This window comes from Drosophila obscura, unplaced genomic scaffold (assembly GCF_018151105.1).
Source record: "Drosophila obscura isolate BZ-5 IFL unplaced genomic scaffold, ASM1815110v1 contig_1, whole genome shotgun sequence".
In the NCBI taxonomy this organism is placed as follows: domain Eukaryota; kingdom Metazoa; phylum Arthropoda; class Insecta; order Diptera; family Drosophilidae; genus Drosophila; species Drosophila obscura.
The window spans coordinates 2,329,955-2,351,742 of NW_024542679.1; the positions used below are offsets into that span (position 1 = coordinate 2,329,955).

The 21,788-nt window shown below is 43.7% G+C and overlaps 1 protein-coding gene across 4 annotated transcripts in view; it reads right to left on the reverse strand.

The window, feature by feature from the left end:
- LOC111075840 (protein bric-a-brac 1) overlaps window positions 1-21,788 on the reverse strand; it is a 70,951-nt gene that overhangs the window by 1,676 nt on the left and 47,487 nt on the right. For 2 of the 4 annotated variants that reach the window (XM_022369339.2, XM_022369338.2), the window contains exons 2-3: window positions 594-654; window positions 66-490 (exon numbers count right to left, since the gene is read on the reverse strand). In XM_022369339.2, the coding sequence (XP_022225031.2) occupies window positions 66-490; window positions 594-654 (486 nt within the window). Of the gene's footprint in view, window positions 1-65; window positions 494-593; window positions 655-21,788 lie in introns of all 4 variants that reach the window. The other 2 variants (XM_022369337.2, XM_022369336.2) reach the window with 1 other exon arrangement.

The following is a 21,788-nucleotide window of genomic DNA, read 5'->3' on the forward strand; positions in this document are numbered from 1 at the left end:
CAGAGAGAGAGAGAGAGACAATCAAAAAGGGAATACTTCCCGGGGAAAAAGTGTGAAAAAAGTACCGAGTGACGACCGTAGGGCGGCATGTGGCCGCCTAGGCTGTCGTCTTTCATGTCCTTGGCATCGCGAAAAACCACCGTCTTGATCACCCCCTTGATGTGCTCATCCGGCCAAATGCCCAGAAGGATACGCTGCGGCCGGCCACGTCCCTTGGGCCGCAGATCGGGTCCGCCATCGATGGAGGGTCCCAGCATATTGTGCACCCGATTCGCATACAGCACGAATGTCGGATAGGGTATGTCGTACTTGCGGGCCGCCTGCGATAGGGAGAGCCCCTCCTTGAGTACACTGAAAATGGCCTCGGCCATCGTTTCGGGTCGCCACGACTTGAGGGGTCCACGCTCCCGGAAGCGCATGTGATGCATCAGATTCTGATTGGTGTTCCAGCACTTTTGCCACATCGACTGCAGCTGGTACTGGTAGCTGTCTGCTAAAAACGGGCCGCACACACACGGCGCAAGCAAAGGAAAGAAAACGATAAAGTTGTGGATATTTTTACGAGACATGTTTGACACCTTTTGGGTACAAACCTGCCAGTGTGGAGCCAGCGGTGGCCCCCATCCAGGCATGCGAATTCTCCATCATTTTGGCCTGCAACGAAAGAAAGACAGAGAGTGTGAGAGAGAGAGAGAGAGAGAGTGAGAATGATGATAAGTGTTGCGAGGAGGCAGAGACGCAGCAGTCGGTTGAGGACTTCTTCAATTAATTGTATGAATCGCTTTGGTTAGCGCTCAATGCGGCATCTGTTATTGTCCTCCTAGTACTCTCCCCTTGCCGTTGCCCTGCTCTGTGTCTGTGTCTGTGTCTGTCTCCTGTTTCCCACTTGATTGACTTGCAAAATCGACCTATTTTTCGTTTAATTTCATTTTTTGATGCCCTTCAATCAGTGGGTGTAATGGACAGCACAGAAACTATGGGAACTATCACGATTAGCAATATAATATTATAGGTTAAACGTGTGAGAACCAATCTAGTTTATAGAGTGTGACGAGTAGCGAGTGAGGAGTAACGAGTAACAAGCAACGAGTGATGAGTAACGAGAGACCATTAAGGTAGTGAACTTGTGAAAAGGGAGGGTATTTTTTTATTTCAAACTCCCCCCCCCCAAACCCCTTCCTCCAGCGGTAAAAAACCAACACTTTTTATGCTCTCCAACAATGGGTAGCACTGTTCCAATTCCGATACCGATGTCAATGATACATTTAACTGGATGGCTAAACCCTCGAGTAGGTGGCTTCTGCTGATTCGCAGACGACGATGATGTTCTGTCTGTCTGTCTGTTTGCATCGAGCACTGGGTTTGCCCCCGTGCCGAGTGTCTGCCTGCCGTTCGTTGCCTCCCATTGAATCCACTAATTGCATAACAAAGTAACATTTGCATATTGTTCTACATATGTTAGTTAGGAGTGCAGGTGCTTAGCCAGACAGGAGCTAGAGAGAGAAAGAGAGAGAGACGGAGAGCGGCAGTTGTGGTAGTGGGGGGGATTCACCTCTTCGATAACTTCATTACAAAAATGTTCAGGCCTTGCATGGCTGGATGGATGGATATGGATGGGAGAAACAACAGAGTGGCGGCGTTGGCAGTACTTTTTGGATGGGATATCAAGTAGTGGCGCACGGAGGGGCACCACTTGTGCCCATTTAGCGTTAAGTATTACTTGTAACTTTTTTTCGTATGCCATGTGACTGGGGAAAGGCGACTGGCGACTGGTAGGGCCCCCCCTTATGGGTAATGTAATCCTCGCCTAGCCAGACAATGCCCAGCAAGCCAGCACAAATCGTTGCCTACTTTTATGTGCTGCAAACATGCGAGCTCTGCCCGCGATTTACTTTTCGGCTCATTACCGCTTGCAAATTATATATTATTCAAAAGTTTTTGTTTTGCCTTCAAAAATTACTTTATTTGCATCCCTTAGCCGTCTGGCCCGCCCTCAAAAATCAGCCTTCAAAATAAATAAAAATAAATTAAAGCAAAAATATTTTTATGCCTCTTTCGATCTTTATTTGTGGGGGGGATCTTCAAAGGTTTCAAGCCACTAATCAGGCTAATGATTTAGTCTGCTCTCCAAGGACAGCCAACGGATGGCGCTGCCAGACAGACAGACAGCCGACAGATGGCGCTGCCAGCTGGCTGCCCCTTTATCCTTCAGTTTTGGAGGAGCCTCTTGGCTCTCCTTTGCCAAATAATACGCCTAGAGCCAAATGGCAAAATAATTTATTTATTATATGTTGCAGCTGACTGACCAAAAGCTGACTGCCACACACACACACACACATATGCCACATGCCACATATACGATATACATATGTATATGTTTATGTGAGACATATAGACGCGGCGCGGCGTGGCGTGGCGTGGCGTTTCCATCCTGAGTGAGATTTCATTACAACTCATTTGACAGTCTTGGTGCACTCGACGCTGCCAAAATGTCATAGCTGAGTGGCATGCCCCCCATGCCCCTCCCCACACACAGCAACGGATTAGCGGACACGCAACGCGCACAGCACAGCACAGCACTCCCTCCTCCTCCCCCTGCCTGCTTTGTGGGGGGCGGGCAGACTCCACACGAAATTAAGCGAAATGAAGTTGACCACGCTTCGATTTTGCATCAAAGCGAAATGTTACCCGCTTGCTGCTTGACCCTCCCGCAGACCCCAGCCCCCAGACCCTACCCTGCCACTCCCACTTGGTCCACCCTGCCACACCCACTTGCCCCATGCATTGTTAATATGATTCGAGTCCAACGTCAATAACCAAGTGCCACGAATGGACCATTAGTTGAGTTGCTGCAAATGTTACTTGAATGCGGGTCTGCCTGCCACACTCACACACAAACACACACACACTTATAGGTAGTAGTATATATTGTTGGATATATCCAGCATATAGTCCTTGCATTTATGTATTTTCTATATACTATAATTATGCGGCTTAGCGCAATTGCTTGGCTTGGCTTGTCTTTGACGGATTCCACGGCGGATGCCGATGCCGATGCCGATGCCTACCACGCACTGCTGCTGGTAGCTGTTTGTTTTGTCTTTGATGCAACACGGAACAAACAACAACGCATTTAATCAGCAGATTGACAGACGGATAAACGGAGAGCAAGGGAGAGACAGAGGATGGGGGGATTACTTACAAGTAATGCTCCAATGATGCATTAAAGCGATCGAAACGATGCGTTGGATCGTCAACGTGCCCCCCTTTTGGGGCGCAGACAGCCAAATCGAATTAGATTAACCTGCCGAAAAAAAAAATCGCTCTTCTGGCATCTTTCGCCATCTTTTGCCATCTTTCTGTCTGGAGACAGACACGCCCCCGCGTGTCAGAGAGACGGGAAGAGGGCGTTCCTTGCGACGCAATTGAAACCTTTTTTTTTTTGCGCCAGCCTCTTTTTGAGGTAGTCCCCTTCATCCTGGAGTCTCCAGTGAGGCAGGTTGCTCCCCTTCCTCCTGGAGTCTCCAGTGAGGCAGGTTGCTCCCCTTCATCCTTTAGTCTATTGAGGCGTTAAACCCCAGCATCAATTGGGCGTGAAAGAAGTGGCAGGAGCAGCGGAACAAGCAGCACTTCTGCGGTGTCGACTCCGGGGGGGTGAGGGTGACCTGTGTCGCTGCCACAACTTGTGATTCGTTCAAGCAACATGCCTCAAACACACACAGCCTCAGACTCCCCTCGTTTCGGGCAATGCAATTTAGCCAAATTCACAGCAGGAAACACGCCAACGGGAAGGCAGCGGCAGGGGCTACAAATTTTCCAATGTCAATGAGGAGAGTGTAAAAAAAAAACACAGCGAAGAAAATGAGCAGAGATTAGGAAGGGAGCAGCAGCGCTGGATACCCTAGGCAGTTCTTGTACACACACGAATTTTCGTTGGGCTGACTTCGTTTTCAACGTTTCTATATGGGATATAGTTTTTTGATCGATTGTTGCTATGATAGCTATATGATATGGTATTCCAATAAATAAAAAAAAAAAAATGTTATTAAAAATTATTTTTATAGTAAAAAAAAATATATATTTAAAGAATGCATTTGCATATTTGAAAAAATTCACGAAAAATAATTAAAAAATAAAAATAAGATCAAGAATAAATTGTATATAAAGTATATATCTAATACAACAATCCGTAATACCCACAACAAAATAGAATGCTGTTTTTTTGGGCTGCAAGAAGGAAACGACTGCTCCCACACCCTGTGCTGAAACTGTGCACAGATTCACCCTCAGCCGCTTGGGGTAGGCAACGGGGGTCGGTCTTGGCAGCAATCTTTTGACGCTCAGGAAATTGTCGAGTGCCATCGAAGAGTGCGCCTGAGTGAGACAAGTGAGGGAGCAGTGGGGGGTGGGAGTGTGTGCGATTGGGTTCGTGTTTGTGGAAAACCAAAAATTAATTAGCGTGAAAAGCATTATTGAATGGGGGAAAACCAAGCAGCGTAGGCAGGAGGAGGCTGACAAAAACTTGCATTAGTTTTTGGGTAATCGGAATAGGAATCGAAATGGGAATAGGAATAGGAATAGGCATTGCCATTGGCGGTAGCTCATTTCCTTTAGCTTTTTCACTTCCTCTCATATGTCGCGTTCCCAGCCAGCCAGTCAGCCAGTCAGCCAGTCAGCCAGTTAGCCAGCCAGCCAGGGAGGCAGCCTCTCCAGCGCGCTGGTTTAATTTGATTTAGTCGCAGAAAACTTGCCTGCTCTCCGTAGTACTTCATTAAAATTCCGCAACAACAAAATCAACTTTTGGGCTCCGCTAGTTTTTTGGCTAGCACCGTCGACGCCGACGCCGACGCCGCTGCCTCCGCGGCGCACTTTTGCTACTTGAAAACATCAATTACAGATGCCAGTGGAATGGGAATATATATATATGTATATGCATATGTATATTTCCTATATCCTCCTAAAGCAGCCACCCCCCACCATACCCAACATCCTTCGCGATATGCTCAGCCCTTGGGCTCTCCACGAGTCGAGTCGTTTCGTTTCGTTCTGGAGTGTGCTAGGATTTCACTTGAAAACTGCAATCAAGTGAATTTTGATATATACAAACGTACACTCACATAAGCACACACACACACACACATATGCACGAGTGTATATATCATGTGTATGTGTCGGAAAAACTTCATGGATTTAATAATCAAACCATTCGATGGTTAAAATGTTCCTCGAGCAGTGCCCCAGCAGAGCCCTCTGCCAACGAGAGCCCCGCCGCACCACTCGATGGGTGCTGCTGCTGCTGCTGCTGGTGGGGGGGGTGGTGGCGAAGGGGACCTACGACTGTGGCCTGGTGGCTGGTGGCTTCTCCCTTGTCGACTTGTTCGTCATTTCCTGTACAATTTTATTATATTTCATACATAACTCTGTTCACTCGTTCCTCTCCATACATCTCACACGATATATATACATACATATGTATATGGACGGATATAGACGATAACAGGGCGAACATTGGAACGTTCGTTCGCTGCCTGTACAATTTATACAAAATACAAATCGTTCGCTACATTATGATGAGAAATATGGCTCATTCCAACAGCGTGGGGGGGGGGGGGGGGGTTGTTGCCTAAGGGTTGGCACTAGTACTAGTATTTCCCCTCACATGTTCATGTTGCATTTACGTGGAGTGGAGTGGGAGGCGGTTGGGCTGCATGTTGCATGGAAAATAAAGCAAAGAATCAACGAATGCGAAACAGTTCAATAATATTTTACAGCCGGCGAGTTAAGCTTGAATGTAAATGCGGATCAGGGGGATAAAGGTAGGGGAAATTAGCGCACAGTTATTAGAAAATATCTGATACTTGTGGCTGAGAAGAACACTTCAACATTGCCTGTTGTTAAGGGGGCAAAATGTTGCACGAAAACTGCATGAAAGGAAATAGGAACAGGAATAGGAACTATAGCCATGAATGTGGGCTGCCTTTTGCAATGATTTTTATTATTATTATTATTGAATGCAAAAGACTGTCTCCCAGAGAGCTCCAAGCCAATGGCGACCTTTGCCTCTTCTATACCTGTAATTAAAGTCCTTTTTTTGTGGCACTTTGCACCATCCGAAAGCAAAGCTAACGTTCTAGAAAAATGCGTACTACATCTGCGAATATCTTTTGCGTGTTTTCAACTTTTATTTCTAACATTCTGTAAACGTAAGCGAGGCCTCGAATAATTTTTGCTTCTAATCGCTTTTTTTCCGCCTATTTTGAGTCTACAGAAAAGTTGTGCCTTTCGCTCCGGCTAAAGTTGCGTGTGTGTAATGTTGTTTGTTGATTTGTTGTGTTGTTTGTTTTATGCAAAAGTTAACGCATTATTTTGTCGATTGATCGCCCCCCCCCCACCCCTATACCCTTTCCCATACTCCTGTGTAACTGCGTTTGGTACAGAAAACTTTTTCTACTCCTTTTTTTTTTTTTTGTTATTTTCTCTATGCCAGCGATGTATAAATTACTGCAGTTTTTTAACAAAACAATGATAAAAATTGTGCGCACAACAAAATTAAAGTTTTGCTTGTTTTGTTTTCCAGAGGGCACGTGAGGGGGTGGGCCAGTGGCGATGGGCTAAATGCGATTGCAGCAATTAGTCTGGAAAGTGCAAAAACGCATTCGAAAAAACAAAGCTGAAAAAACGCACAAACAAACAAAGGTGGGCGTGAGAGGCAGCAGACGCTGAGAAATAGAATGTTGATTAGTGGTTTGAGGATCGTTTGAATGGACATCCAAAAGGGGCTACTAATGTAGGGAAATATGTAGAGGAAATCCTATTCAAAAGGATTAATTTATCGGCTAAACAGAGCCATGGAAAGATGTAACCCAATGGCACTAATGACAGCATGAACCTTTAAGATTTTCCTGTAAATCGAGACTAAAATATCTCCTTAATCTAACAGCAGCTTGAGGGAGTTTTATGCCGCCCCAAAAATTCATCATTCCATTGAGAATTATACCCATTCCAAGATGTCAACGAATGAACGTTGTAGAATCCTTTTGCGTGCAAAACACAAACCCAATAAATATCCGTGTAAAATAAATGATAGACAAAACATGTCCCCTCCTCTAGGAGCAGATTTAGGTATTGATATTTCCCTTCCTTTCTGTCACGGAAAATCCACGGTAGTCCCCTCTTTCCCTCTAAATGCCAATTAATACAAATCGCCATAAAGAAAAATAAATTCAATTATTGGCAAATTAAAATGTAAGCGAAATGGCAGCCAATTGGTTTGGTCTCGGCTTTTTCGGTTTTCGCGTTGCATCCATAAATTGTGGCACCTAATAAATTGACACTCTGTCATTGTGTGGCATTTACAGTTTATATTCCAACATGCCAAACAAATGGCCCCGCACCGACAGAGGCTGTGGCCAGTGGCCAATAGACTGCCCCTCTCCTCTCCTCTCCTGCCGCTGCTGCTTTTGCTGCTCTTTTCTGGCCTGCATCGTTTTTTTTAGCCATGCTGCATGCAACAATTGTGCAGAAAAAAAACAGAAACAGAAAGAGAAAGAGAAACAGGATGAAGAGCAACAGCCGAAATGCAAAAATGACTACCTATTCGATTGGGGTACCATGCCACCCCATGTTGCATGTTGCTGCTGTTGTTGTTCTTGTTGTTGCTGTTGCTGTTGCGGCTGCTGTGGTCGAGTGGCGGTGCACCGCAGCGTTTAAAAACGGTTTGCCAGTCATTTTTTCACATCATTGATTGCTTATTAGATTATCAACCGCGCGCCACTGACGATGCCACGCGGGGCAGGGTCACTGGTATTTTTTTTTTTTTTTGTACTTTTTTTTTATTCCGAGAGGCGCGTGGCACGTGCAACAGCACAGACGTAATGTGCAGCATCCCCAATCGCCTTTTCGCATCTGTTGCAATTCCGTGCGCCCCAAAAATAGGACCAAACATATTTGCTGGCACTAGGCTCTCTCTCTCTCTCTCACTCTCTGGCTTTTTGGCCATATTTTTTATGGCCTGGCCCCCCACCGTAACCATTAAAGAATCGTGATTTATAACTGGCCAAACATTGAACATTGAACAGGGCACACAGATCTGGTTGTATTTTTGGGTGTGTGTAAATAAAACTTAAAATAAAATAAAGCACGAAATTCCTGTGGGTTGGGGGGGAAAGTAATTGAAAGCGTGGTAAGGTGTACTCCAGCGACACGCGGACGGACAGCAGGACAGGTCTGCCTTGTTTGCGTATATTTACACGGCATTTTGGTATGTGCCACTAATTTCAGCAAGTTTATTTATTTAAATAAATTACAATATGCAAATGCAGCAAAAGTATATAAAGACCAGCTAAAAAAGGTAAAAGCTAAAACGACAGCCAAATGCTAATTCTCGGGCGTAAGAATACCCTGTACTCAAGGGACTCCAAAAAAGGTTTCGACTTTACAGCATTAAATTTGCCAATGATAAAAACTAAATATAAAATATTATGAAATTCTATAAATTCATTCTGTTGAAAAGACCTATTTAAAATATAATAAAAATGCATAAAAAGTATAAAACAAAGCGCACAATTAAGAGCACAATTAAAATACCAAAATAATACTACAATTAATACTGAAAATTGTAGATAATAGATAGTAAATAATGTACAAATGGAAGCCCAAGCAAAGGGACCCGAATCTTTTGATACTTTCCGCTTAACGGGTATTCTGTAGTCGGAACATCGACCATTCTTGCACTTGACATTTCCCTTCTTAGTGCTCACTCCTTGCCGATTAGGTATCCCACTAACTTAAGGTCTCTCCACCGTCTATGGCTGCGTATCGGTCTCGGTCTTGGCCTTATCTCGGCAGTTTGTCAGTCGTCTGTCTGTCCCCTTGCTCTCTGGTTTCTGGTCTTTGGTCTCGGGTCTCTGGGCTCTCTCTCTCTCTTTCTCTTGCTCTGTGAGAAATGGCGAATCGTCTGTTTCTGGCGGCGGCGAATGTCGTCTACCCCGTGGCTCCCTTGGAGCATGGCTAAATTTAATTTTAAATTTTATGTGCGCATATCAACAAAATCCTTGACTTGGCGCTGAGCGGCGGGGCGCGGCGCGGCTGGGTTGTGTCTTCGCGAGAAAGTTGTGTGGCATTAAAATATGAAAAACAATTAAGCCGCGCTGTCTGGCGCCAAATTCAGAGCCAGGCATGGGGCGGAGGTCATAGAAAATGGCTGACTGTCTCTCAGGGCTGTTTGCACAGTGCCGCTGTGTGCCTGTGCCACATTCAAATGCTGCAACAAAATGAGTATTATGTATTTCAATTCATAATGAATTATTCAACGCTCTGTTTGCATTTTTCATAGGACAGCGCGCGGTAGAAACTTCAACGCGGCTGCACACCTGGACAGGGGGCAGGCGGCAGGCGGCAGGTGGCAAGTGGCAGGTTCTTGTGTGCTGTGTGGCACAAGACAACAGTACTTTCTGTTGCAGTTTTGGGGCCATAGAAAAGGGCAATTTGGCCCGACAACCAAAACAGCAGTAACATCAACGACTCGACGAGGAGGGGCCCCAGCCAGAGACAACAGACAACAGACAACACACAACAGACTGACAATGGCATTCACAATTCTCCATTTTGTTGCTTCTCTTGCTCTCATTCTCAGTTCTCAGTTCTCGTTCCACGTGTCGTTCAGCAATAAAATTTAATAAATTATTTAAGCTGGCAAAATGCATATTTGTTGGCAGCAGGCAGGCAAGACGGAAAAGAGCAGCGATTTTCGCTAAAGTTTTCAGAGAGCTCAATAAGTTTTTAGCCATATAACACCATTCAAATAATATGCATTAGGTAAGGGCATAACTTTTTTTTTTAATCCTCATGCTATGGGGATTTTATGGGGCCCAAAATGCTAAAGAAAAATATAAATGTTCTAAAGTGACTAAAAAAAAGCTAAATATTAAATTATACATAGAAAACCTATATTGTCAAAATAGAACAAAAAAAACTATCAAAAATATACCAAAAATACAAAAACTACCAAAAAGACACTTAATCAATAAGTTGTTTATTTTAAACAACTCATAAATTAAATTTAAAATGCAAACTCGGAAATTACTCTTTTTTTTTTTGTAAATACTGAAAATACCCAACAATAGCAAATCAATAACATATCACAAATATTAATTTGTAGCCCAAAAATGTCGACCTGATAAACTAAATAAATAAACTACAAAAACAAACTAATAATAAAAAAAAAAATAATCATAAATACCAATTAAATAAATTCTCATACAAATCAAAGCTAAGCTCAAAAACTACTTATTTTACATAACTAACACTCATAAATAATTAAATTAATAAATAATAATAATACAAAATAAATATTTAAAAATAAAATGTACATACAATATGTTATTTTACATGCATGTTTTAAGAGCTGAATAAGTTTTGACTCATATACATATAATATTTAAGGCTAGGAATATGCCGTACCCGCTGTATTCCTATCCTAAGCCCCTCTAAGATTCGATGGGCTAGAAGAGTGGGGCTGCAAAGGCAGCTAACAAAAAGTTTTGTTCGTTAATCTATGCAAAACTATTTTGCATACCTTGTGCCGCTTCGTCCCGCACCCGCCCAGCCAGTATAAAGTGCAAGAGACGTTGTTTTCGGTGGAAGAGTTTGAGTTGGCGGAGCGAGTTGTGTTGTTGTTGTTGTTGCACTGTGGGCTGTCCGTCCGTCCCGGCCCGTCCCGTCCCGTCCCGTCAGTTGGTTTGTTAGTTGGTTGGCCACTTTTCAGGTCATAAGACGTTACGCTGAAAGCCCAATCCCCCAACCCCGCCCCCACTATCCCCTGCCCTTTCGTTGATTTCGTTCTATTTTAAAGACATTTCATGTTGTTGCCACTGCCCTGACGTCAGGCTCTTGAGATTGGCACTTGATTGGCGTATATTTCCTGTTGCATATTTAAGTTTTAGCTTAGTTCTCGTTACGGCGAACCAGAGCCGATAAAGTTTTCCCAAGTGCATTTCTATTTGTATAACCCACCAAAAAGAAGCGGGGCAGGTCTGCTCTGCTCTGGGTTGTATGTACAGCTGCAACTTCCGATTAAAGTCTACTTAAAGAACCATTTGAGTTGGGATATATATAGCTGTAGATGGATCTTGGATGTACTTCCATTAGTACTGCCCATTAAAGTCATTCTCTGACTTAAACCCAATCGAAGTTCAATATCTTTGCAGCACACACACACACACACACACACACACATTTAATTAAATAAATGAAATAAGTAAGAGTCAATGCAGTGACATTTCATCTGTCGCGTAATTTATAATTTCTGTTGCCATTATGGTCGGTCTGCCGCCCCAGCACCGCCCTCCCTGTGTGTGTGTGTGTGTGTGTGCGTGTGGCAAGAGCCTGGCTTTAATTGTTGTTGCCTGGTGGCATTGTTGTTGCTTCGCCGTTGACTGCGCTGCAAATATTTCGCATTAATATGGCGGAAAATCCATAATCGAATTATAGCTCTGCGGCTCTTTTGTTTACCCATCTCCTCTCGCCCTCTCTCTCTCTATCTGCTGCATTTCTCTCTCTCTCTGCCTGTGTGTGTGTGTGTGTATTTGTATGCATCTGTGCATATGTGTACATGTATGTGTGCGTGTGTTTTTGTATCGCTTTAATTGAATCCTTAACACTTTTGAGCTACTTACGTCCAACACGTTGGACTTGTTATTATTCCAGACCTGACCGCCCGCACCCTCCCCCGCAAATTGCACCCAGGGCTGGGCCCCCTTCACAATCGAATAAATTACAGATTAAAGTGTGTACTATATGTTGATGTTATTTAATGCCCTGAATCAGTGGTTTATGCTCATACAATTGCTTACAAAAAAATATCAACATAATTGAACCATTTTTACTCCTAAATTGCCTTCATTGTATGGTTTAATTCTACAGTTCATATATAAAAATATCATTGTTATATTTATGTTCTTTATTTTATTTACTGTGTAAACCCATTGAAATTCTTTCGTTTTTGCTAACTTTTTCTTTTGGATATTTTGCATCCCTGAACCGCTGACTTTTTTATCCCGATTGATTTCTCTGCTTTCAATAAACTGAAACAAACAATCAGTCCTCTCTCTTTCGTGCGCCTCCTTTTTTCCCCACTGTTGTTTGCAGCTCCAGGTTGCAGCTTCCTCTCCCCTCTGCCCTGCCCCGATCCAACTCTTTGGCTCTTACCCACCTCGTTCAGCATTCGATTATTTTTTATATATATTGCCACACGCAGCTTATTGGCATATTGACAATTACACGGGCGATACATATAAATTAAGCAAACGGCAGATCGGTTAAAGGGGGCGAGCGAAACGGATAAGAGAGGGTGGGGTGGTGTGGCAGCTGGAAGGCTGACCAGTGGCAGAGGCTGGGACAGAGACAGCAACGGCGACAGAGAGGTTGCTTGATGTGGCTGACCAAATTTAATTGACAACTTACTGTTGCACTGTCCAGGAGATTGTGTGTTTCTGTGTGTGTGTGTGGGGCAGAGAGTTGTAGGCTGTGCCCCAGAATGCGGCAAGAACCCAGCCAGGGCAATCTGTCCAGGCTCAAAGACACACACAAACAGATGGAGAGATACACGATACATCCGTACTGTGACCTGGCGACCAAGGCTTACAAATTAAAATTCAATATTAACGGCATGGAAATAAAAATAAATTTAACAGCATCCTTTCAATGGTGGAAAACGGTTGAGTGGTTCGGGGGGAGGATAGAAGATAGCAGTAAATTTCCATAATCTCATGCGACTTCATCAAAATTAAATCTTTGATTTAACAAATTACCAAATGAAAATGAGATGAAAAAGAGAATTTAAGGCACTTCGCACTTAAATCAAATGAAAGTCCATGGAAAACGACTACAATCAATCATGGAAAGCGCTCTAAAAAATCTACAAAAAAAAACTAAAGAAAAATCTAAAAATTATTTCTAAAAAAATATTGATAAATACCTAATATACTAAATATGAGAAAACACTAAAAATATAGGAACCCAAAAAAGTTATTAAAACAATTCAAATAAAAAGTAAAATACTGATTAATACTTAACACAACTAACACCTAGAAAAATAAGTACCAATAAAATACTAACAAAAATTAAGATAGAAAAATAGCTTATAAATAATAAAATATATAAAAAATTTTGGAAAAATACTTAAATAATGAAGTCCTGTTACTCTGTGACTGATCAAAAGTACATTATCCCCTGAAGGCAAAGCACTGACAATGCCAGGACATCAGGACACACACTGAGCGCGGAAATAAAACACACGGACACCTCAGTATGCCCCCACTGCAACTACACCTTGCCAAACACACACGCACGCACACTCTCTCCTGCCCAGTGTGTGTATTTCTGCGGGTAAATATTTTTAATACGCGTCGCAGCCAACCGCAATACAAGGCAATTAAATATTTCGAACCACGCGCCATGCCATACCGCTCCTGTCCCGCCCCCACCACCGTCAGCGTGCTTCTCGTCGAACAGGACGAACAGAACTCAAAGTGTGGCTGGGAACACATGCCTCCTGGCTCTGGGGTAAAAAACGCAAACGGCAAACAGTTTATCCTGTCGGTGGTCGAGTCGTCGGGTCCTGGTTATGGTTATGGTGCTGGTGCTGGTGCTCTCTGTTCCGACATCTGCATATCTGCCTCTGATTGTCGCTTGATCCTTTTGTTGCTGTTGTTGCGGCGGCCTGGTGGCAATCTGCAGTCGGAGCTGCATGCCACATCCCACACACTGCGTCTGCATCCGTGTCCGTGTCCCTGTCCGCATCCACATCCACATCCTGCATTCGTGCCACGTTGTCTTTTGTTTTAATTGGCGGCCATAATAATCAAATAATTTGTTTATTGAAAACATTTTTTACAATTATGTAAACAACAAATTGATATCCAAAATGAAAAATTGTTTCACTTGGCGAATGGCGCGGAATATTCTTCTGTGTAATCGTCTGCGGCGGTGGTTTTTCCACGGGGAAAAGCCACGGGAAAAATGCCAGTTCTTGCGGACTCCAGTGGGTAAAGCAATTATTATAATAATGCCCCATCCATACACTGCCACTGCCCCACTCCCCCTCCCCCAGCACAATGCTGCTGCAAACCATTCTCCTGCCTCTTTTTGTTGCACTCTCTCTCTTTCTCTCTCTCTCTCTCGCTGTCTGGCGTCAAATGTCGCACTTTCGTCGCGTCGTGTGGAAAATTCGTCGCGTGTCGGATGCGGATAAACGGATGCTTCAAGTGTCAAAGTATGCGGCAGCGGAATGATTAAAAAATTCCTGTAACTGTGGTCGCCCGATGGACGTGGGCCTGCAGCGGGGGTCGGCAGTGCGACAGGAAACAGGAGAGTTAATTAAATATTTATCGGCAAATTATCAATGCAGAGAGGCATACAATTGATTTGTATTATTACTTAATGAAGATATCCCCCCCCCCCTCCCCCACCCACCAAGCTTTGGACATTTTTGGATACTTTTTTCGTAGGGTGAGGCTCTGGGAAATCTTCTCTCAGGTGCAGCTGCAACAACAAACGCATCGAAAACAGCAAAGCGAACACCCAAAAGGCCTCACCTTGAATTAACCTTGATTATATCATTTAATTGCTCAAAAGCTCATCCACTCACTTTCTATCTCACTCCCACCCTTACAGAGCATAGACAACTCAACGAACACATTTCAAAACCGTGCTCCCAGCAAAGATGCGCTCTTCCTTCAAACTTAGCATAGGACGCTTAGCATTGCAAACGCTCTTAGATCCTCTCAGCAAAAGTGTTCTCTTAACTTTGCACCCCCGCTTCAGGACAGTGCACAAACCTGCACAAGCACTGTACTGCTGTACCAACTGAAGCGGGAAGAGAGGATCTTAGATAAGAGCAGAACTCTTTAAATTAAAATATTCCTCTATGCTCCTGCTTTACATATGCCAGGATACAACAACAAACGAACATTGCTAAAAAAAAAATGACTAAAGTCGCCAAGCTCTTATCTTTTGCACTGAGTCCACATTCGGAAAGAAGAGAGGATCTCTTTGCTATGCTGATGATCTCACGCACTTTTCTTCTAGAACATTCGACAAAGCTACAACACACAAACACACAAGGCCTCGCTCAGGGCCGGCGTGAGAGGTTATGACGCCCCCTTCAAAATTTATTTTTTTCCGAAATTTTCTGAAACAAATTAAGGAATTGGGCGCCCCCTAAAATTTGGCGCCCTGCCCTAAAACCGGCCCTGGCCTCGCTCAGCGATTGCTGTTCCTTCACCTTCAAATGACTTTGAGTGAAGAGAGCGCAAAGTCAAATTTAAATTTAACGCATGTTTATTCATGTCGCGCAGCCAAAAGTGCAGTAAAAAGGTGCAAAATAGTTCGGGAAATAATTAAAAAACCCGTGCGATCAAGTGTTTAAAAGGGAAATCTGCCGGAAAAGTGGTCAAATATATTGCAAAAACCCGGAAATGTAATTAGTTCAAATCAATCGCCTTTTCTATGCTGATGATCTCATCCACGCACTTTCCTTCTAGAACATTCGACAGACCTACAGAACACACACACACACATTGCAAAAGCCAAGCCTCTCTCAGATGTTCTCACCGATTGCAGTTCATTCACCTTCAAATGCCTTTGAGTGGGAAGAGAGTGCCTAAGTCAAATTTAAACTCCCGGCGCAGACGCATGTTGATTGATGACGCGGAACCAAAAATGCGGAAAAATGGTGAAAAAAGTTTGGAAAATAATGAAAAAATACCCGTGTGATAGGTAGCAAGTGTTTAAAAGACAAATCTGCCAAAAAAGTGGTGAAAAGTTTTATAAAAAGCCAGAAAACTGAGGAAAAGTTCTGGAAAAAGCCGGAAAAGTGCAACTCCATGTGGGAGAAGAGCCAAAGGATTAGGGAAAACTAAAAAAAAGATCATATCAAGTGTAAAATCAATGTTTTTCCCATGTGAAAAAACTACCGAAAACGGCAATTGCGTCGCAGCGCAATTCCAGCGCACGTTTACGTTTCCAGCTATTGGAATGAGTGTACAGAAGGAAAGAAGTAAAATAACGGTACCCTCCGCTTGAGTTGTTTTTCGTGTTGGTTATGTAGGGAAGCAGTACAAGGCGGCAAGCAGTGAGTGAAAAGAGAGCGAAAGTGTTGAGCGCATATTGCCGTCAAGAAACGGCATCATATGAGTGTTTTTTTTTCTGTGAAAGCGAGATTGAGTGTTTGTGCTGGATGGTCATTATGACGGCAAGGTGTGCCAGGCGGTTTCGGCAAAAAGTGAGTGGAAGTGTTGAAGTGAAAATAAAATCCCCGCAAAACTATGGAAAGAGCGGAAAAGGCCCGCTGAACTAAAGAAAGAGCGGAAAATAATAAAAGGCTAGATGGCCAATAAGTGAGTGAAAGTGCAAGTGAAAATAAAATGCCCCGTAAAACTATGGAAAGAGCGGAAAAAGGCCCGCTGAACTAAAGAAAGAGCGGAAAATAATAGATGGCTTAGATGGCCAAAAAGTGAGTGAAAGTGCAAGTGAAAATAAAATGCCCCGCAAAACTATGGAAAGAGCGGAAAAAGGCCCGCTGAACTAAAGAAAGAGCGGAAAATAATAAAAGGCTAGATGGCCAATAAGTGAGTGAAAGTGCAAGTGAAAATAAAATGCCCCGCAAAACTATGGAAAGAGCGGAAAAAGGCCCGCTGAACTAAAGAAAGCGGAAAAAATAAAAGGCTAGATGGCCAATAAGTGAGTGAAAGTGCAAGTGACAATAAAATGCCCCGCAAAACTATGGAAAGAGCGGAAAAAGGCCCGCTGAACTAAAGAAAGCGGAAAAAATAAAAGGCTAGATGGCCAATAAGTGAGTGAAAGTGCAAGTGAAAATAAAATGCCCCGCAAAACTATGGAAAGAGCGGAAAAGGCCCGCTGAACTAAAGAAAGAGCGGAAAATAATAAAAGGCTAGATGTCCAAAAAGTGAGTGAAAGTGCAAGTGAAAATAAAAGGCCCCGCAAAACTATGGAAAGAGCGGAAAAAGGCCCGCTGAACTAAAGAAAGAGCGGAAAATAATATAAGGCTAGATGGCCAAAAAGTGAGTGAAAGTGCAAGTGAAAATAAAATGCCCCGCAAAACTATGGAAAGAGCGGAAAAAGGCCCGCTGAACTAAAGAAAGAGCGGAAAATTATAAACGGCTAGATGGCCAATAAGTGAGTGAAGTGCAAGTGAAAATAAAATGCCCCGCAAAACTATGGAAAGAGCGGAAAAAGGCCCGCTGAACTAAAGAAAGGGCGGAAAAAATAAAAGGCTAGATGGCCAAAAAGTGAGTGAAAGTGCAAGTGAAAATAAAATGCCCCGCAAAACTATGGAAAGAGCGGAAAAAGGCCCGCTGAACTAAAGAAAGAGCGGAAAATAATATAAGGCTAGATGGCCAAAAAGTGAGTGAAAGTGCAAGTGAAAATAAAATGCCCCGCAAAACTATGGAAAGAGCGGAAAAAGGCCCGCTGAACTAAAGAAAGAGCGGAAAATAATAAAAGGCTAGATGGCCAATAAGTGAGTGAAAGTGCAAGTGAAAATAAAATGCCCCGCAAAACTATGGAAAGAGCGGAAAAAGGCCCGCTGAACTAAAGAAAGAGCGGAAAATAATAAAAGGCTAGATGGCCAATAAGTGAGTGAAAGTGCAAGTGAAAATAAAATGCCCCGCAAAACTATGGAAAGAGCGGAAAAAGGCTCCGCAAAACTATGGAAAGAGCGGAAAAAATTAATGGCTAGATGTCCAAAAGTGTTAACGTAAGATGTATGTGCAGGATGGTCATTATGACGGCAAGGGGTGCCAGGCGGTTTCGGCAAAAAGTGAGTGAAAGTCTTACCGCGAAATTAAATGCGAGTGATTAAAACAATAAAATGTAGAAAGAGCATAAGTTCTTGTATTTTTGACATTTGCGTGGTTGCTCTTTCTTTTCGGAAAAACCTTAGAGGAGAAGAGCAAAAGAGGGAGTTTCCTAGACAATTTTTGGTGAGTTTACCATCCATTTAATATGTATTTACATGAGAAATTCTCACATATTCATCATATTATATCATAATCATAATATATCATACTATAAAATATTTTATTTTATTTTATTTGCATCATATCAATCATATTAATGCCATAATAATCGCATATCTATCAAAAAATCACATCATCAATATCTCTCTTTCTCTCTCTCTATCTGTATCCCTCAATTATATCCCGCTGATTCGCAGAATAGTTTTTAGTTGTTTTTGGGGCTTTTCCACTTGATCGAATTGCCCAGAGTCTCTGCCACATACGAGTATCCAATGCACCATCTCGTTCCCCCTCTTTATGCAGGCAGCACCCCTTCTGCCATGACAGTTTGTTGTGCCCCATCTCCCATGCCATGTGCCAAACAATTTGCTGGCTAATTTGTGCTATGCGTCCATCCAGAGGGGGCTACCATGGATGGGGCGGGGCATGGGGCATGGTACATGGGGGATATGGATGCCACATGTGGGATGTGGGGATGCATGGGGCATGCATTTGATAAACTGTCAGGGAAATGGCAACTTCACTTTGGGCATATTTAATGAAAATGTTGCCAAATGGGTTTCCACGAAGTAGGAGGGAGAGAGAGAAAGGGTTGTTTGTGTGGCAGAAGGGGCATGAATGAGGAGGCCGACTGATTTTGACGTAACACTTTGGATGCGATTTGACATGACAAATATGTGCGTGTGTTCTGTGGGGCACGAACAAACATACACAACGAGGGGTATGGTGAGACGGGGAGCCCCCAAACAGAATCATAATCATCGTCATCTTCTAACGATTATCGTCATTATCCTTAGAGCCAACGATGATTATCGTGTGTGTGTGTGTGTGTGTGTGTTGTGTGTGCGCTCCTTCTCCTGCTGCATCTGTGGATGTGCCTGGTGCATGCAACTTATACCTTCAACCCGTTTCGCATTTGCGCATTGCATGATTCAATAATGATTGAATTAATTGCGTTAATAACTGACACTAGAACGGGGTCTGGGACTCAGATTCGGAGATTCGGAGATTGAGATTGTGGCAGGTAGTACGGGGGCAGAGGATCCTCCTGCCTTCCTGCTTCAAAGGAGGGAGGACTCGACTACTCCGACTCCCCGTCGTCCAATGTCCGATGTCTTAAGTGTGCGCGTGGCATGTAGCCGGCCATCGGGTGTAGGTGTGGGTGTGTGGGTGGGACAAGAGGCAAATCGAATTTGTTGCCAAGTAGCCGCAGCCTTCAAGGCAGCGGTGGTGGGGCAAGATTGGGGTTCTCCGATTTCTGATTTTGATTTGCGCATTACGCATACGCTCCGTTCCGTGTGTGTGTGGCATGTGGCATGTGGTTTGTGTCTTGTTGCCTCCTCTGGTTTAGGAGCTTCTGTTCCGTTTTCGGTTTGTGTCTCTCTGTGGCATTTTGTGGCACTGCCAGTGGCAGTGGCAGATTGATAACATGCGATTAATAAAATATTGAACACCCGCTTGGCCCGCTCACACACCTCTGGTGCATGCCGCACATGATTTGCATGCAACATTGCAACACACACAAAAATGCATAAATCACTCGCAAAAATCATCCGTCGGGGTAATAAATTGATGAGTACCGTGGCGCCCCTTGTGATTATTATTAGATGTAAAATATAATTTGTTTATTTGTGAGAGGAATTTTATTTGATGGATATGCCACCATGCTCCCATGAATGCTGCCACGTGATGGGGCAAATAATGTGAATCCAATATTTAAACTAGAGGATTTTGTGGATTAGATGTAGGATGGGATGCAGATTCAATGTAATGGGAATGTGGATGTAATTTTGATGTGCGACTGAAATTGATCGATGCAAATTGGATGTAGACTCTATGTATAATGCATGTAGATGGAATATGGATGTAAATTAAGATGTAGATCAAGTATAGGTTTAATGTAGATCAGAGGTATATCAGTTTTAGATTTAATGTAAAATGTGCAAAACAAAATATGACATTTTCCACGAATGTTGTAATTTTTCTGCATTTATAATTATTTGCTTTTTTCATTGATGCCACATCCCCGCCCCGCCCCGCCCCGCCCCATCTGTCACATCTGCTACCCCATCGATGTCTGGTGGCACGTAGCAACAACGTTGTTGCATTTTAATCAGGCAAATGTATATGTTGTAGCATTAACATATGCTTGCAACACACCTTGTGCCACACGCATTGAATGTGTATTTCCTACACTTTTTCCCGCCCACACTTTTCCCTCAGTTTTTCTTTTGTATCAATGATAATTATTTTTCTTGGAACGTTCTGCTGCTCGAATGCCTCCTCTGCCTCTCATGTCGTTGCACACACAAAAGGAATCAAACAAAACTTTGTGTCGCTTTGTCTTCTAACATTGATGGGGCATGGGGCCATGCCACCTGCCTGTGTGCCAAATTAAAAAACAGAAACAAAGGAGGTGCCAAAAGGTGTCCTTCTTGCACGCTTTTCTTTTTTTTTTCTTTTTTTAGTATTACATGTGTGAGCGCTGCTGAGTTTTCCTGAGTTTTCTTTGTAGGAAAAACTTATATGCAGAAACATGGCGACAAAAGAAGGCAAATAATAATCATAGAAAGAGAGAGAGAGAGAGTGAGGGAGATAGACAACAATAAAGGGAGCAGTAGGAGGGCATCCTCCTCTTGGTGCATTCCCCTTCGTGTGCATATTCCCTTGTGGTGCAAGGGGAAACTTCTCCTCTGGTGCATGCTCTTGTGCATCCGCCTGTTAACTAAGTAGCCATGAAACCGCAATCTTCTACGCACACTTAACCCACACAACAAACAGAAACAGAGAGAGAAAGAGAGAGAGAGATAGAGAGGGAGAAACAGAGAGGTCGCTTTCTCTTCGGTCAGATTTTCCTGGTTTCCCAGTCCAGAGTGCAGCAGCCGCAAAAGTATGCAATGGCCAAAGGAATCCTTGAATTCAGGAGTCGAGGTAAAGTCCTGCTACCAGACTTCGCCTGTGACTGTGACTGCGTCTGCGTCTGCCTCTCCGCTGTCTGTTGCAAGGCAGCAAGCAGTCGAAAACTTCCCAGACATTGGACTTCTTGTTCGTTCACTTTGCAGATGAATGCAGCTGCCACAGCCCCCACAGACACCCACTCCTCACTTGCCACACGACCTGACTTTAAAGAGACTTCACCAAGAGTGAGGCAAGCATTCAACAAGTTGTCATGGGGCGCCAGTTGGTGGCAGGGGCCAACAGCGGCAACAAACAATGAAAGCGTGAAAATATCATGTCGACTCTCAGCAGTCAACCTTTTTCCAAGGGAAAATGTGGGAAAAGAAGAAAGCTGGCAGGGGCGGAAAGGGGAGTGAGTTTCAGGCAGGGTTTCGGTCGGAAAGTGGCAACAAGCAACCACATTAGAAGCCCCTCAGTGGCAGCAGCAACAGCAACAGCAAAGCGCCAAAAGTAACAGCAAGCACAAGCCCATGCCACACAGCCACAGCCACTTGCCTCTTCCTCTAGCCACCTGCTCCTGCTCCTTGTACTGCTCTTGCCCCAAAAATGTTGGCAATGTGCCGCATGGCAGCAATGTTGAATGGGGGAAGGCCATGTGCCCCAATCGTCTGCAATCGTCTTTTCGTGTGTCCTCCTCCGTTTTGTCTGCTGCTGCTCTCCATTCCGGGGCGAGGGTTTTTTTCTTCCTGTGTGTTTTTTTGGGGGTGCTGCTGCTTGGCTTGTACTTGACCTTGAAGCCATGCCACATACCACTTGCTCTCTCTTTCTATGTGTGTGTGTGTGGCACTCTTT